The 16,614-nt window shown below is 53.4% G+C and overlaps 1 protein-coding gene across 1 annotated transcript in view; it reads left to right on the top strand.

The window, feature by feature from the left end:
- The window catches only part of CPNE5 (copine V), a 105,023-nt gene that overhangs the window by 83,341 nt on the left and 5,068 nt on the right, over nt 1-16,614 (top strand). The window contains exons 12-16 of the mRNA XM_010848669.1: nt 707-782; nt 4,975-5,028; nt 8,995-9,056; nt 13,936-13,982; nt 15,996-16,177. Coding sequence (XP_010846971.1) covers nt 707-782; nt 4,975-5,028; nt 8,995-9,056; nt 13,936-13,982; nt 15,996-16,177 — 421 coding nt within the window. The remainder of the gene's footprint in view (nt 1-706; nt 783-4,974; nt 5,029-8,994; nt 9,057-13,935; nt 13,983-15,995; nt 16,178-16,614) is intronic.

Raw genomic sequence — 16,614 nt, 5'->3', positions numbered from 1 at the left:
TCTTCGGCGCTCAGCTTCCTTCACAGTCCAACTCTCACATCCATACATGACCACAGGAAAAACCATAGCCTTGACTAGACGAACCTTTGTTGGCAAAGTAATGTCTCTGCTTTTGAATATGCTATCTAGGTTGGTCATAACTTTCCTTCCAAGGAGTAAGCGTCTTTTAATTTCATGGCTGCAGTCACCATCTGCAGTGATTTTGGAGCCCAGAAAAAACAAAGTCTGACACTGTTTCCACTGTTTCCCCATCTATTTCCCATGAAGTGATGGGACCGGATGCCATGATCTTCGTTTTCTGAATGTTGAGCTTTAAGCCAAACTTTTCACTCTCCACTTTCACTTTCCTCAAGAGGCTTTTGAGTTCCTCTTCACTTTCTGCCATAAGGGTGGTGTCATCTGCGTATCTGAGGTTATTGATATTTCTCCCAGCAATCTTGATTCCAGCTTGTTTCTTCCAGTCCAGTGTATGAGAAGTAAGTCCCATTCTCCAAGACCCTGCTCTTTGCTGGGTTACAGCTGGGTTTCTGGCCCCATGGGTGACACTCGGCTCTTCCCAGGGCCCCACCATCTCTGCTGGCACGGACCCCTGGAGCAGAGGTGCTGGGCAGGGCTGGAGCCAGGCGTAGGGACATGAGATGGGGTGGGATGGGTGTGAACAGCCTGGCCTCGAGTCCATGTTCTCAGCAGTGCCCTTCCCTTGCAGCCACGACTTCATTGGGGAGTTCACCACCAGCTACCGGGAGCTGGCCCGCGGGCAGAGCCAGTTCAACATCTATGAGGTGAGGTGGGCTTTGCTCTGACGATACGTAGCTTCCACAGTCTCTGAGGCCCACAGGGAGCCCGGGCTGGGGTCTTTGCATCTTCTCCTGTGAGGTGGGTGTTACTGTCCTATTTCACAGTTCAAGAGACTGAATCTCCAAGAAGTGAGGGGACTTGACCCAAGTTCAGAAAGTGGCAGAAGAGGCCAATGATCTAAATTTATCCGACTCCAGATCATTGAGTTATATTCCACACCCCCAGCCCCAAAGAGAGCTCTTCCAATCAGGCAAGGGGATAGAAGTGCTGGTGGGGCACAGTACCAGCGGGTTCCTGGCTCCAGACCCAAGGTCCTGAGTCCTCCCTTTCATCAGAGCAGTTGCAGGGCCTGCAGAATGTGTTCTCTGTCCTAGAAGGAAAGAGAGGGACGGGAGCTGGGGTGCCTCCGTCTAGACTGGGGAACCTTGGACAAGACACCCAGTCTCTTGGCAGATGAGAACCTCTGCCCTCAGGACAGTCTCTACACTGAGCCTCTGCCTGTGTGTGCTCTTCTCTCAGGATACGCTCCCAACCTCACAGACCAAGATCAGGCCCTGCTCTCTGGTGGCCTGTTTTCTGGCACAGAAGTGAGGCAGCTCCATGAACAGCACAGTTCATGCCAGACCCACTGAACTGCAGATGCTTGTAGCCCTCGTTTATGGCCCAGGGTTCCTATCCCAGCTCTACTGTGTATAAGCTGGGTGACCCTGGTTGAGCTCCTGCCCCACTCTGTGCCGTACACACTGAGAATTAAATTACTAGAACCACGCCTGGCCCCTGGTGAGCATTACGTCAGTGCTATCTCCTAGTATCATCTGTCGAGAGCCTGGGTGCCAGGAGATTTACATTTCACAACCGTCCTACGAGCTGGCCCTGTCCTCACGTCGCTCAGCGAGTGAAGTCGCAGAGCTGGCTTTGACTCCCATCACCGAATCTGAGTCCCTCCTTGCGTTCCTCCCTCAACCTGTATCTCTGTCCCGAGTGGACAGGTCTTGTGTTCCAGCTGGACCGGAGCGCCCCGAGGGCAGACTAAGTGACAGCCGTTTCTGTTGCTCTGTTCACGTTGGCCTGGGTCCTCGTAGGCACACAGTAGGTGCTTATTATACACCCACGCTGAATTCAGTTAACAAGGCTATTTGTGAGAATGGAACGTGGATGAATTGCTTTGTAAGAGCTCTGACACTCACAGTTAATTGCTTTGTTTTCTGCAAGGACAAAGGACGGAGCTGTCTCTTTTCTCCCACCCACGCAGCAGGCTCCTTCTTTCTCTGGACTCTTTCTTTTTTTTAATTTCTTTATTTTTGGCCGTGCTGGGTCTTTGTTGCTGTGTGGGCTTTTATCTAGTTGTGGCGAGCGGGGGCTACTCTCTCAGCACGTGGGCTCTAGAGCACAGTTGTGACGCAGGAGTTTAATTGCTCTGCTGCGTGTGGGATCTTCCTGGATCAGGGATCGAACCCATGTCTCCTGCATTGGCAGGCAGATTCTTTACCCCTGAGCCAGCAGGGAAGCCCCTCTCCAGACTCTCATTTACTCATTTTTTTGGCCATGCCACATGGCACATGGGATCTCAGTTTCCCAACCAGGGATTAAAGCCCACCCCCTGCATTGGAAGTACAGTCAACCATTGGACCACCAAGGAAGTCCCTAGAGTCTTCTAAGAAAATTTTTAGGGAAGGGAAGGGAAGGGAAGGGGTCAGATCTCTTGGAGTCTGGCCTTCTAAGGGTGCTTGACAGGCTCAGATGAGGCCATGATCTCTCAGGCTTAAAGCAGGAAAGGTTAGATCAACTTGTTTTCTCGGTCGTTGAGCCCTGCTCCCTTGTGAACAACGAGAGAAACTGCAACACTGGCAAGCCAAAGTGCTGTCTGCACACACTGGTAACGCCGGCAGGGAGAAAAGAAATTAGATTCTGGCTGCCGAGGGGCAGGTCTGGCACTGTGGAGGGCATCTCTGGGAGGCCAGTTTAGGCTCAGGAAGGCCTTTCTAGTGTCTGAAGTGCCTGAAGAGAGAATCGGCTTCTGCCAGGAAAGACCCTCATCTCAGGCCCTGGCGTCAGCCTGGGTGTCCGCCGCAGATGCCCAGCTGTATGTGGCCACTCCTCAGACTCAGCCTCCTAAACTAATGCACTGGCTCGAGTCCCTGCCACCCTCGTCTCCTCTGGCCCCTGGGGAGGCACCCCTGATGCCTTCTGCCCACATCCCGCGCCCAGTCCATGACTGAATCCTGCTCCTCCTGCCACCTGAATATTCTGAGCTTTGTCCCCTTCCTTCCTGTCCACCCCCACCGTCACCATCTCCCCTGTGGGGGTGGGGGGCTTTGCAACAGCCCCCTAATGGCCTTTCCGCTTCTACTCAGTAACCCAGAGCTGCCTACAAAATGGTAATTGACCACACTGCTCCCCTGCTTACTACCTGGCTGTTCACCCGCTGTCTCGGCCTGGTTCACCGAAGGAGAGCAGGGAGCCTCCACCCCAACTGATGTCCGACAGGGCCCTTTACCTACAAGGAAAGGCCGAACTCCTTCACACGAGCATCATGCCCCCGCGACCTGCAATCTCTGTGCAGCTGAGGTGGGGGCGTGTATGAGCAGCCATATACATCACAGCTCTAGGAGCCCCTGGGGTCTGGCCCGTTCCCCGTCCCTCTGCCCACCCTCGCTTTCAGCCCCTTTATGCCATCTGAGGCTCTCTGAACCTCCATACTGGCTCAGTCTCTGTGGCTTCATTTGTGCTGGTGCCTCCCTGGGGCTCCCTTTGCTCTTCTTCACCTGGTTGGGCCTCTACCGGGCCTCAGAGGTGGCCTGTGATGCTCCTTCCCCAGGAAGGCCCTACCTGCACACCCACCAAGTCTGAAGAGGGTGCTCCTGTTCCCTCCTCCCCCACTAAAAACAGGCCTGTTACCTGTTTATCATACTACATGCGTACGTGTGTGCGAAGTCGCTTTAGTCGTGTCTGACTCTTTGCGACCCCGTGGACTGTAGCCCACCAGGCTCTTCTGTCCATGGGATTCTCCAGGCAAGAATACTGGAGTGGGTTGCCATTTCCTCCTCCAGGGGACTCTTCCTGACCCAGGGGTTGAACCCACATCTCTTAGGTCTCCTGCACTGGCTTCTTTACACTAGCGCCAGCTGGGAACCCCTTATCATACTTCCTACCTCCCCCCTGCCCCGCCCCCTGCCCCAAAGACCATGACATCCTCAGGGGTGGGGGCCATGTCTTGCTCACCGTTGTGTCCAGAGCCCACAGAGCTCCTGGTCCTGGGAGCCACTCAGGGCCCCCTTGCACAGGAGGGCAGACCCCATAGCAGCCCTGGGGACCCTGGAGACGCTGGGGACGTGAGGAGAGGGAGAGGAGAAGGCTTCGAACTCCAGCCCTGGAGTGGAGAGGTTGCTGGCCCCTAGGGGGTGCTGGTCCCCTGCATGGCGTTTGGGTGCAGCAGCTTAGGGCTGGAGAGGCTGGTACATGGGGAGGCGGGGAGGGGGTGTGCGTGCCCAGTGGTGCTGGAAACCTCAGAACAAACAGGATGTTTTCTCAGTGCCCACTTCACAGGAAGATCTGGAACAAAACAGTGCTTTAATATTGAAACAGTTATAATTAGAGAGTGCAAATGTGGAATACAGGCTAATTTAAAGATAACAGAAATGACTTCAAAGACATATGCTTGTGGCCAGGTCTTTTGGTGATGCCCAGACCCCCAGGAGTCCGTGTTCATTCCCCTCTGGTGGGAGAGCTGCTCTGGAGTAGATGTTTGAGATGCGGTAAATTCTAGAAGCCCCACACCCTCATGGGACAGACTGAGAGATCCAGGCACAGGGTAGTCTTGGTGCTGCAATGTGCCCAGTCTCAGTAGCCTCCCAGTGAACTGTCGTCCTACGAATCCGTCAGGCAGCACCGGGTCCGCTGCGTGGCCTTCAGACCTGTGGTGGTTCTGAGGCTGTTCTGGGTTTCTCCCCCCAGACTTCTCTCCCCCATTTCCACCTGCACAGCTTGCCAGACCTCCCACCTGAAGTTCCCACCTGTGCCTAAACTCCAGCTCTTTCTTCCTTCTGTGTCTCCCAAGTCACCCTTGACTTCCTCCTTCTCGTCTGCCCCAGGGCCACACCCAGCCCCCGACTGTTCAGAAACGCTCCTTCTTAGCTGGTAACTCGGTTTTATTTTGTTTGTTTGTTTTCTCGGCAGGTGGTAAACCCAAAAAAGAAAATGAAGAAAAAGAAATATGTGAACTCGGGCACAGTGAGTAGCCACTCCCTCTCTGAGGCGGATGTAGACTTCCTGAGCCCCGAGCTGGGTCCGGTGGTCTGTGTGGCTTTACTGCAGGGCATGGGAACCAGACCTGGGGGTTAGGGGTGAGGAGGGGTGGGGAGGGGGGGGGCTGACAGAGCAATGGGGGTCGGGGGGATTGGGCCCTGTGATTCAGGATGAAAAATCCCAGAGAGAAACTCCCGTGAGGGGCTCTTCCTGCAGGAAGGAAAAGGACTTGAACTTATTGGGCTCTTACTCTGGGAAATTCCCCATTGGGGTGCTTTTCACAGGTTGTTTCCTTAAGAGGCAGGCATTATCATCCCCTCGTCACAAGAGCGGAAACCAAGGCCTCAGGCAGGGAAGTGACTCAACCAGGGTCACAGAGCTGGAAGGTGGTAGACAAGGCAGTGAGCACAACAATTAAATCCACAGCTTGCAGCTGCTGTGGACACGGCCCCTCCTTAACCGAGACCATCCTGGGATTACCCTGGCCCAGCGGCTTCCGGGGCTGATCTTCAGCACATTCCTGCATTTCTTCAACAAATATTTAGTGTGTGCTCCTAAGTGCCAGGCACTGTTTGGGGCAGGAGGGAATAAGACTGATGCAAATCCCTGGCCCCCTGGTGCTTATTGTCTAGTTGGGGGGTGGGGACAGGAGACAAGTGCACCCACAAATACCTGTGTGCGTCAGGTGGTTGGGAGCGCTGTGGAAAAAAGTATAGTGAAGTGTGGAATCCAGAAGAATGACATGGATGATCTTACTTGCAAAGCAGAAAGAGACACAGACATAGAAAACAAACAAATACCAAGGGGTAGGGGTGGGATGAATTGGAAGACTGGGGTTTACATATACACAGTATTGATACTATGCGTAAAACAGATAACTAATGAGAACCTACTGAGTAGCACAGGTCAGTGCTCTTTGGTGACCTAAATGGGAAGAAAATCCGAAAAAGAGGGGATACATGTAAATATACAGCTGGTTCACTTTGCTATACAGAAAAAACTAACACACCATTGTAAAGCAACTATACTCCAATAAAAATTAATTTTAAAAGTATAGTGAGATAAATTGATAGAGAATGCAAGGGCCAAAACTTGCTATTTTATATAAAATAGTCAAGGAAAGCTTCTCTGAGAAGATAACCTTTAAGCAGAGATTTAAGCAAGGTGAGGGAGCTAAGGATTAAGGATATCAAGGAAAAAGAGTTCTAGCTGTAGGGATCAGCATGTGCAAAGGCCCTGAGGTAGAGCCCACCAAAGCATTTATAGAACAAACTGATGTCTTAGCAGCACAAACATACCCAAGTCTGTACCCTCTAGAGTCCCTCCCACTCTAGAGGGCCACCACCCCGGAGCAAATACAGCCAAACGCAGCCATTTGAGTCAGGGCAACGGCAACTCCAGACCAGACGAGGTCACAGGCGGGGGCCCCCAGGATTTCTCCAAGGAACCTTATTTTCTCCATCTGTAAGATGGGTCTAATATACCATCCCTACCCTGTTGAAGGCACAGGGTGGCTGTGGCAGACTCATGGGAGATGCAGGACTGTAAACTGGACTCTGCTGACCACCGCTTCTCTGATTATAACTGCTTCACATGCAGGCGTGGAGTAATATTTCTTGTCCAAAGCTGCAGGGTTTCTCAGTGGGGATGTTGTCAGCCTTTGAGGCCGAATAATTCTTTGTTTTACAGGACTTCCCCATATGTGGTGGGATGCTTAGCCTCCCTGGCCTGAGCCCATAGCTAGCAGTAGAACCCCAGTCATTGTGAGACCCCAAAGCTCTCCCTCGTGTTCCCAAATGCCCCTTGAGAGGGCAGCACATTCCCCAGCTAAGAAATATTAGATGTACAGCTAAAAAAAAATAAATAAATAAGGTATGAAACCCACTGATCTCATCCAACTTTCTTGCTTTAGCGATAAAGAAACTGAGACCCAGAGAGGGGACATGATGTCTCAGGTCACACAGTGAGTTAGGGAAGGGGCAGGGCTAGGCCCAGGTCTCCTGACTTTCCTTTGATCCAGCATTTCCCAATCTTTACCATAAAAAAAAAAAAATTACTCAGGGTTCAGGATCCCTATTAAAATACAGATGCCCAGGCCAGGTCCCTGGGGTTCCATTTTAGGAAACCCAGGCTGGGAGCCCAGGAATCTATATTTAGTGCTTCCCATACTTTACTTGCTATGTGCAGGATTTCCTGGGGATCTTGCTGAAATGCCAAGAGTCTGCATTTCTACCCAGCATCAGTGTGATGCTGATGCTGCTGTTCAGGGACCACACTCTGAGTACCAGGTCCCTGAGTCAATCCATATGGCCAGCCAAGTTCAGCAATTAATTGCTTCATCCCAGGGCCTGAAGCGGGATTCAACCCTGACTGCATGTTAAACTCAAGTGAGGAGCCAAAAATAAGCTAGAGCCATATCCCTACTCCAGAAAGCCTGATGATATTGGTTTGGGATCTTCAGTCCAGCCGCAAGATGTTTTAAAAGCTTCCCGTGGAGTCTAATGATCATAGAGGAGAGGCCACTGCCACAGTCCACTCCTAGAGACTAGGGAGGCTTTGTCCATCCACAGCGAATGGGCGTCTCCAAGGCCCAACTCAGTACTCACAGACTCTCCGTTATTTGGGCTAATGGCTCATCCGCTTTGTCAAGGGGAAGCCCTACCTGGTCTCCCCACCGAGTTGATAAAGATGACAGAATCTGTACCAGTAGGGGGCGCTACAAATCCTAGCGTGGAATTCTCTGACCCTGGTAAACTGTCCCCGCCCCATTCTCGCCTCATTTAATTGACTTTGCCAAGATTGAAGGCAGGACGAGAAAGGGATGACGGAGGATGAGATGGTTGGATGCAATCACCAACTCGATGGACATAAGTTTGAGCAAGCTCCGGGAGTTGTTGATGGACAGGGAAGCCTGGTGTGCTGCAGTCCATGGGGTCGCAAAGAGTCGGACACAACTGAGCGATTGAACTGGTCTGAACTGCCAAGCTTTCATTTGTCTCCACGATCCTAAATCATTATCATAACCCACTGCCAGGTAGTTGCCTGTCTTGGGAAAGCTGATGCCAAAGTTGGCAGGGGCATAGGTCAAGCAGCATCTGCTTAGGCAAGGGGGCCTCAGGTGCTCAGTTACCTCCAGGGAAAGGACAGGCTACTTAGGAGGGGCTTGGGTCTGAGAGGGTAGAGATCGGGCAATGCTAGAGGAATGAGGTGGGACAAGTAAGGTTTAAAACAAGTGCAAACCAAAGAGGCATATTTCAAGATTAATGCATATGTGCGTGCTCAGTCCTGTCCCAACGCTTTGTGACCCCACGGACTGTAGCCCACCAGGCTCTTCTGTCCATGGAATTTTCCAAACAAGAACACTGGAGTGGGTTGCCATTGCCTACTCCACGGAATCTTCCTGACCCAGGGATCGACCCGGGTCTCCTACATTGGCAGGTGGATTCTTTACCACTGAGCCAACAGGAAGCCCTTCAGAATTAATAGGTAGTGGATTAATATGGAAGCACGAAGCTTGTCAGCACTGACAGATCTTAGGCCTGTGTCGGGGGGACCCCGCCTCTCCCTCCGCACCTGTGTCCATTCACAGAAAACTCAGTTCCTCGGCTTGAGCCCCTGTACTCCAGTGACAGAGACAGGGCCCTTCCAGGATGCAGTTTGGCATCAAGGTCAAGAGCACAGGGTCTGGGGCCAGACAGATCTGAGTTCCCATCTTCCTTGGTCACGTCCTGGTAGTGTCCTTGGACACACTGCATCACTTCTTTGAGCCTCAGTTTCCTGGGCTGGAAAGTGGAGATAATAATAGTACTTCATAGGGTTGTCATGGGCACTGTTTGCAATGATGTGGGCAAACCTGGCACATGCTGGGGGCTCCATCACCATCTGCAAAGCTCCCCGCACCCCCTCCCCGCTCAGTGCTCCCCGCTGACCAAGCCTCTTTTTGTTTTCAAGGTCACGCTGCTTTCCTTTGCTGTGGAGTCAGAGTGCACGTTTCTCGATTACATCAAAGGAGGGTGAGAAGAGATGCAGCCTGGTTTCTTTGGCCTCAGGGGGAGGGAAGGGGCCCACACACACGGACCTGAGCCGAACTGATCCCACCTGGCCTCTCTGAGGTCCTGGCCAGAGCCTGGGATGCTGGGCTCTGATCAGACCTCCAGTATTTGGGCTCAGACGACTCCCCAGAGCGCTGCAGGGCCCTGATGTGGCTGCAGAGGGCGCTGCTGAGCCATGGGGGCTTGATTGGGTCGTGGGCGGTCTCTGTGCCGAGGGGACCTGCAGGTGGTGGGGACTCCGTGAGACTCCATGACAAAGAGAACTAAGGGCTTAGGGAGGTGGAAAGGCCCTGATCTAGGCGTCAGGAGGCCCAGGCCCTAGGCCCCTCTTTGCCGTGAACTGGTTGGGGTACTTTGGGCATATCACTTTCCCTCCCTGGGCATCCATCTCCTCCGCTCACACGGAGAGGTTGGAATTAAGTGAGTTCTAAGGTTCCTTCCTGCTCTGAGCTTCTGATACCTATGGTCTGTCTGGGAGGCAGTGATTAACCTGCCCAGTGTCATTAGGGACCTATGAGGAACAGGAGAAACTGGGACAGAGGCCAGGGGATGATCCCACACAAGTTTAAGGAACAGAGAGAACCAGAGGGGTTGGCCTCCGGGCCAAGGCAAGCAGAGAAACCTGGAGACTCCAGCCAAACAGCTCATGAAGAAAGAGCCTGACTCTGCAGTGAGGTCCTGCCCAGCACGCTCCCTGCCAGGACAGGTGCCAGGGCAGGGGTGTGGGTAGCTGAGAGCCCACAGGTGCAGGCAGGTGAGTGACTACACCTGTCTGGAAAGGAGACAGGCGGGGCCATTGCCAAAGGTTCATCCCAGCCAAGCCAGCGCTCGGCCACCTGGTTCTCAGGGCAGAGGGAGGAGTCAGGCCCTGGGAAGCCACACTTACTCTCCCATGACGTGCCTCCCTGCTGCCTCGAGCCTGCAGCCCGCAGGCTTGCAGCTCTCCTTGTCCCCGCTGAGCACACGCCCTTACCGCAGTCCCCCAGAGGCCTACCCGTCCCTCCCCAACGTCAACTCCAGCCCCTGCCCTTGCTCCTTCCCCCATCAGAACTGCTCTGTGCTCTATCCTATTGAAAAACCACCCCTGACATCCCATGGTAATTTTCAAGCAGCCCTCATCCTGTTTATCCTTCCCATTTGCATGCGTGCACACTAAGTCGCTTCGGTTGTGCCCGACTCTGTGTGACCCTATGGGCTATATCCCGCCAGGCTCCTCTGTCCGTGGGCAGACTGCCCCCAATTTACGGGACACAGGGGGCCAGGGAAGATAATTATCTCCATTTTACAGAAGATGTCCGAGGCCACGCCGCTTAGTCAGCAGCAGGGTTCATCTCGCCGTCACAGGCTGCGTTTCTTCCATAGTAATGAATCCACCAAGCTTCCCTTGTAGCTCAGTTGGTAAAGAATCTGCCTGCAGTGCAGGAGACCTGGGTTCGATTCCTGGGTTTGGAAGATCCCCTGGAGAAGGAAATGGCAACCTGCTCCAGTATTCTTGCCTGGAGAATCCCACGGACAGAGAAACCTGGTGGGCTTGATGGTGTCTCGAGGAGTCAGACACGACTTAGCGACTCAACCACCACCACCACCGCCATTGAATCTGCCTCATAGCTATGAGGTGGGGTGTGAGAGAGATGGATGAGTCCAAGGGCTGGGTGCTGTGAGGTCTTGTCATCTTGCTGAGAGGGCGCTCACAGAGGCAAGCCCTGGCCCTCCTCCTCTCCTCTCTTCACACTCTGGAGAGCCTGGGTGAGGGAGCCGTCAGCTCTAGGGAGCGAGAGGCCAGCGTGCGTGTCCAGGCAGGCAGCTGATAGAGGCGTTTGTCTAGGGATTCTCTCCTCCCTCACCCACCTGGACCAGGAGGAAGGCCCTGGGTGCCTCTGTCCCCTTGTCGGAGTCAGAGATGGAACTGGTTGCTGAGCAGCCTGTCCTTGCCCTTAGGCAGGAGAGGTGAGTCTGCAGGGAGTCACTTTTCAACAGAAGTACCTGCTTTTCAGTCCTTTCCTTTCCTGAGCCATTTCAGAACCAGAGCAGGAAAGACTACTTAAGGAGTGAAAAAGCCCGCCTCTCCCTCACCTTTTTTTTTTAATGTGGACCATTTTGTAAAGTCTTTTTTGAATTTGTTACAACATTCAGTTCAGTTCAGTCGCTCAGTCATGTCTGAGTCTTTGCGACCCCATGGACTGCAGCACGCCAGGCTTCCCTGTCCATCGTCAACTCCCGGAGCTTACTCAAACTCATGTCCATTGAGTCGGTGATGCCATCCAACCACTTCATCCTCTGTTGTCCCCTTCTCCTTCTGCCTTCAGTCTTTCCCAGCATCAGGGTCTTTTCCAATGAGTCGGTTCTTCGCATCAGATGGCCAAAATATTGGGAGTTTCAGCATCAGCATCAGTCCTTCCAATGAATATTCAGGACTAATTTCCTTTAGGATTGACTGGTTTGATCTCCTTGCAGTTCAAGGGATTCTCAAGAGTTACAACAATGCTTCTGTTTTATGTTTTGTTTTTTTGGCCGCGAGGCATATGGGATCTTAGCTTCCCAACCAGGCTTTGAACTCTCACCCCCTGCATTGGAAGGCGCAGTCTTAACCCCCAGACCACCAGGGAAGCCCCTTCTCTCACGCTCTATTTGGAAGAGCCAGGCTGACAGGGTCCCTCAGCTGCAGTCCCGCAGGCCAGAACCACCTCTTGCCACCTTGTGGCTCCTTCTCCCTCAGAGCTTGGCGTCTACTGAATGCTCTGGCCGAGGGCGGCAGACAAGGGGGAAGGCGTGTGGGGAGGACTCTCTCTGGCCAGCATACCCTGGGTGGGGTCTCCTGCTCACCATGTCCTTCCCCCTTCCCGAAGATGGAAGGTTCACTGAGCAGCAGCTCAGCTGTGATCAAGTGGAGCGAGAGCTGTGGTTTCTGATAGGGACTGTCTGCTCGGTGCAGGTGAGGTGAGCCCTGCGTGCGTGCTAAATCACTTTAGTCATGTGGACTCTTTGTGACCCCATGGACTGTAGTCCACCAGGCTCCTCTGTCCATGGGGTTCTCCAAGCAAGAATACTGGAGTGGGCTGCCATGCCCTTCTCAGGGGGTCTTCCTGACCCAGCGATCGAACCCGGGTCTCTTATGTCTCCTGCATTGGCAGGCGGGTTCTTTACCACTAGCGCCACCCAGGAAGCCCAAGGTGAACCTCACCGTATATCATCCATGGTCACAACTCAGAACAGAGTTTTCCCGGGTGTGATCCTAGAGCCCCCTCCTCAGAATCGCTGCTTGAAGGCAGGGGATGTTTGCTGATTCTGGGACCCCATCTCAGACCAACTCCCTCCCTGGGAGGGAGGCCCTGGGACAGTCTTTGTAAACAAGCTCCCCTGGTGACTCTACACTCACTGTGTGTGAGAATCACAAGACTAGACTTTATCAGGGATTCATGTCTTGTCAGCTTTGTTTTGTCAGCATCTGGCACGGAACCTAGAACAGCCAAACCCTCAGAAAGTTTTAACCCTGAATATGAATCCTCAAAACCTAATTTTTTTTTATTATGGAAAAATTCCAAACAGGCAAAAGTGGAGAGACGGTATGATAAGCCCCCAAGTACCGGCCACCCAGATTCGACAGTTACCAGCTCACAGACAGTCTTGTTCCACACACTCACCCTTCCACCCAATTATTTTGAAGCAAATCCAGACATCATGTCTCATCCCCTAATTACTTCAGGATGTGTCTCTAAAATAGAAAAGGACTCTCTCTTTGTAAAATATAACAGCAATACCAAAATCACACCTAAAAACCAAGTAGTTCCTTAATGCCAACTGTCTAGTCAGTATTCAAATTTCTCCAGTTGTCTTATAATGTTTTTGAATTGGCTTATTTGAATGTAAAATCAAGGCAAGGTCCATATATTGCGATTGGTTGATTTGTCTCATAATTATCTTTTGTTTTTTGGTCACGCCGCTCCTTGTGGGATCTTCGTTCCCTGACCAGGGATTAAACCGGGATGCCCTCAGCAGAGAAGGCGTCCAGTTCTAACCACTGGACCACCAGGGAATTCCTCGTTATCTTTTCATCTAGTGGTTTCCCCAAGTGCCTGAAGGGCTTGTTAAAACAAATTCCTGCACCCCACCAAGGGATTCTGGTTCAGTAGGTCCACTGGGGGCCTGAGACTCCTCACAGATTCCCACGTGATCCTGATGCTGCCGGCCCAGGGGGGATCTTCCAGTAATGCTCCTACAGAATTTCCCACAGGCTCCCCCTGCATCCCCCCCAGTGTCGCTTAACATATTCCTCCGTCCCCTGTGTTTCCTGTAAACCGCTGGTAGATAGTTCTGGAAGCTCAGCTGGATTCCAGTTCCATTTTTTTGGCAAGACAGCTTCATGGGTGGTGTTTTGTTCTTCCCTCAGGAGATGCACAATGCCTGTTTGTCTTTTTTTTTTTTTTTTGCCAGGTTAAACAGTAAGGCTAAATCGGGTTTAACCCTGAATCTGACTCCAAATTTGAGCCAGGAATACAGGGAAACCCTACTTCACTGGCCTCCGGTGGGCCCAGGGGCAGGGTTTGGAGAGGAAATAAGTAATCGTAGACATGTGCCCAGCAGAACGTAAACATCTTTGGAGAGCTGTCCCACTGCCTCACTCTTTTGATGCTCACAGCCGTCCTCTGGGGGAAGGCGGGGCTGATGCTACGCTTCCAGTTTTCCAGACCTGAAGGAGACAAATGCTTCACCCAGACTACATACATGGCATGCAGCAGGGCTGGGGCGGAAGCCGGGGTTCTCACTCCGGTCCAGTACGCTTCGCCCTCCCCACAGCCCTGCCTTTGGCCAGCTAACTCCCCTGTTGTCCTCCTTCTTCTAGGACCCAGATCAACTTCACGGTGGCCATTGATTTCACAGCCTCCAATGGTGAGTAGCGGGCATGGGCCAAGGAGCTGGGTGGGGGCTGGGGGCCTGGAAAAGGGAGGGCTTTTCAGGACTGTGGTAGTTGTCCCTAGCTGGACGCCAGGTCTTCCATACTCTCTGGCCTCATCCTCCCAAAAAGGAGGAATTTGGGCCTGGAGAACCAAAGATACAGCCAAGGTGGCAAAGGCATTCGCTGATTGGATCGTGGTCACTCACAAAGCCGGGCTCTGGGCCTACATACCCTGAGCCTTGCTCTTGAGGACACACAGCCTCCCTGGGGGAATAGGAAAGCCATGCTGTGGGGAGCCCTGGAGCAGGGGTGTTTCCTCGCAGGATCAGACTGCACAGCCCCTGTGCAGTCCAGGGCTTCCCAGGTGGCACTGGCGACAAAGAACCTGCTTGCCAATGCAGGAGATGTAAGAGATGCGGGTTTGATTCTTGGGTTGAGACGATTCCCTGGAGGAGGGCATGGCAACCCACTCCAACTATTCTTGCCTGGAGAATCCCACGGACAGAGGAGCCTGGCGGGCTACAGTCCCTGGGGTTGCAAAGTGTCAAATACGACTGAGCGACCGAGCACGAGCGGGAGCATGATGTGCAGGCCAGCCTGCAGGCTGGAGGGGAGGCAGAGGCAGGACTGGGAGGTGGGGCACCCGGGGGCTCCAGGCCTCGCCTCTGCTCGGCTGCCCCAGCTTCCTTCCTTCCCTGACCTTCTCCAGGGGGGCTGAGCGGTTGGGAGCAATCAGTGCCTAACTGTTAGAGCCATGACAGCCTTCCTTGGACTCTGCACCTGCATTAAGCCCCGCTCAATCAGAAATTCCTCAGGTCTGGTAGTCTGCAGGCTTGTCAGAAACCTCTCTCTGCAAGGCCCTACCACGGCAGAGTGCTGAGACGTCAGAACTGGGGGGGCGGCCAGGGGGTACGGTGCTTAGTATTCATAACAATGAGGAGAGTTATAGTAACATCTGTTTAATCCTCACAGTAGTCCAGTGAGGCGGGGACTATTATTAGTATAGTATAGTGTTAGTTGATCAGCTGTCTCTGACTCTTTGCGATCCCATGGACCGTAGCCCACCAGGCTCCTCTGTCCATGGGATTCTCCAGGCAAGAATACTGCAAGTAGGTTGCCATTCCCTTCTCCAGGGGATCTTCTCAACCTAGGGATTGAACCCAGGTCTCCTGCATTCCAGGCAGGTTCTTTACCATCTGAGCCACCAGGGAAGCCTGGGGACTATTATTACCCCCATTCTACTGCTGGGGAGACTGAGGCTGAGTGGTTACGCATTCATATCCAAGATCACACAGCAGGAAGTAGAAAAAGGGTTAATACTTGGCAGCCTGTGCTGTACTACTCTCGTTAATAAACAAGTAACTAATATATGGACCATATCAGTGGTAACAAGGGCTATGGAGAACAAGCCAGGAAGAGGGGTGGGGACTGTAGCTTTCAACAGGCTCCAGGGAAGACCACAGCAGACCTGAAAAGGGAGGGAGGAAGGCATGCGCACATCTGTGGAAGGATGTCCCAGAGCGGAGGGAACAGTCTTTGCCAAGGCCCTGAGGCGGGGATGGCTAGACGCTGGAACCGAGGGAGTAACGGGATGGTAGGAGATGCAGAGAGGTGTCACTGGAGGCCGGTTCCAGTGGGGCTGTGTGGGCCCTCATAAGGACTTTAGATTCAGCTCTGGGTGAAATGGAAACATCGGGGCATTTTGAGCAGAGAAGAGGTGTGATTAGGTGAGTTTTGATGTAGACTCAGCCTGGTGGGTGTGCTGAGTGTGGACACAGGGCAGAGACCTGGAGATCAGGCTGCTGCAGTCCTACGAGCAAGAGGCTAGATTCACAGAGGAGGGACTCAGGCTCCATTCGGAGGGTTTCGCAGCCATGGTTTGCTCAAGGATTGAACGCTCAGTAAGGGAAGGAAAGGGGTGCCTTTGGACACCCCTTCTGCATTCCGAGCCCGGTGACTTGGCATGTCCGGGCCATCCAGTGTACCCCCTTGTACCCACTTCGCAGGGAACCCCTCGCAGTCCACGTCGCTGCACTACATGAGCCCCTACCAGCTGAACGCCTACGCGCTGGCGCTGACCGCCGTCGGCGAGATCATCCAGCACTACGACAGCGACAAGATGTTCCCCGCCCTCGGCTTCGGGGCCAAGCTGCCCCCGGACGGCAGGGTGTCCCACGAGTTCCCACTGGTAGGAGACCCCCGGGAGAAAGGGCTGTGGCCTGGGGTAGGGAGGCCTTGCCCATCCTGCCCACCTGGGGACTTGAGCTGCGGGCTTTGTGGGGGCAGGCTGCCTGCTGGGGCTTGGAGCGGGACTTGTATCAGAGCTCAGATCAGAACCCCACTCCCCACTTCGGTCACAATCATCTCCCCTGTGAAGCCACCCACAGTGGGCTCTGCCCTCCTTTTCCCAGCAAGACCCTGGTGGATGTGGAGTGGAGTCATGGCTGAACTATTCCTTAAGACCTCAGAAATGAGGATAAAAAGGGTGTGCGTTGGGGTCTGAACAACTGCAGGTAATTCTAGGATGGGAGGATGTGTCTCAGCAGACACAGGGAGTAGGACAAGGAGCCCGTCTGGACACTGCTCACCTGGAGCTTGTGGGGCCCGTCATGGTGGGCCCTGGGG

This window comes from Bison bison, unplaced genomic scaffold (genome assembly GCF_000754665.1).
Source record: "Bison bison bison isolate TAMUID 2011002044 unplaced genomic scaffold, Bison_UMD1.0 scf7180017864270, whole genome shotgun sequence".
Taxonomy (NCBI): Eukaryota; Metazoa; Chordata; class Mammalia; order Artiodactyla; family Bovidae; genus Bison; species Bison bison.
The sequence above is the reverse complement of the archived record's forward strand: the minus strand, read 5'-3'. Positions and strand labels throughout refer to the sequence as shown.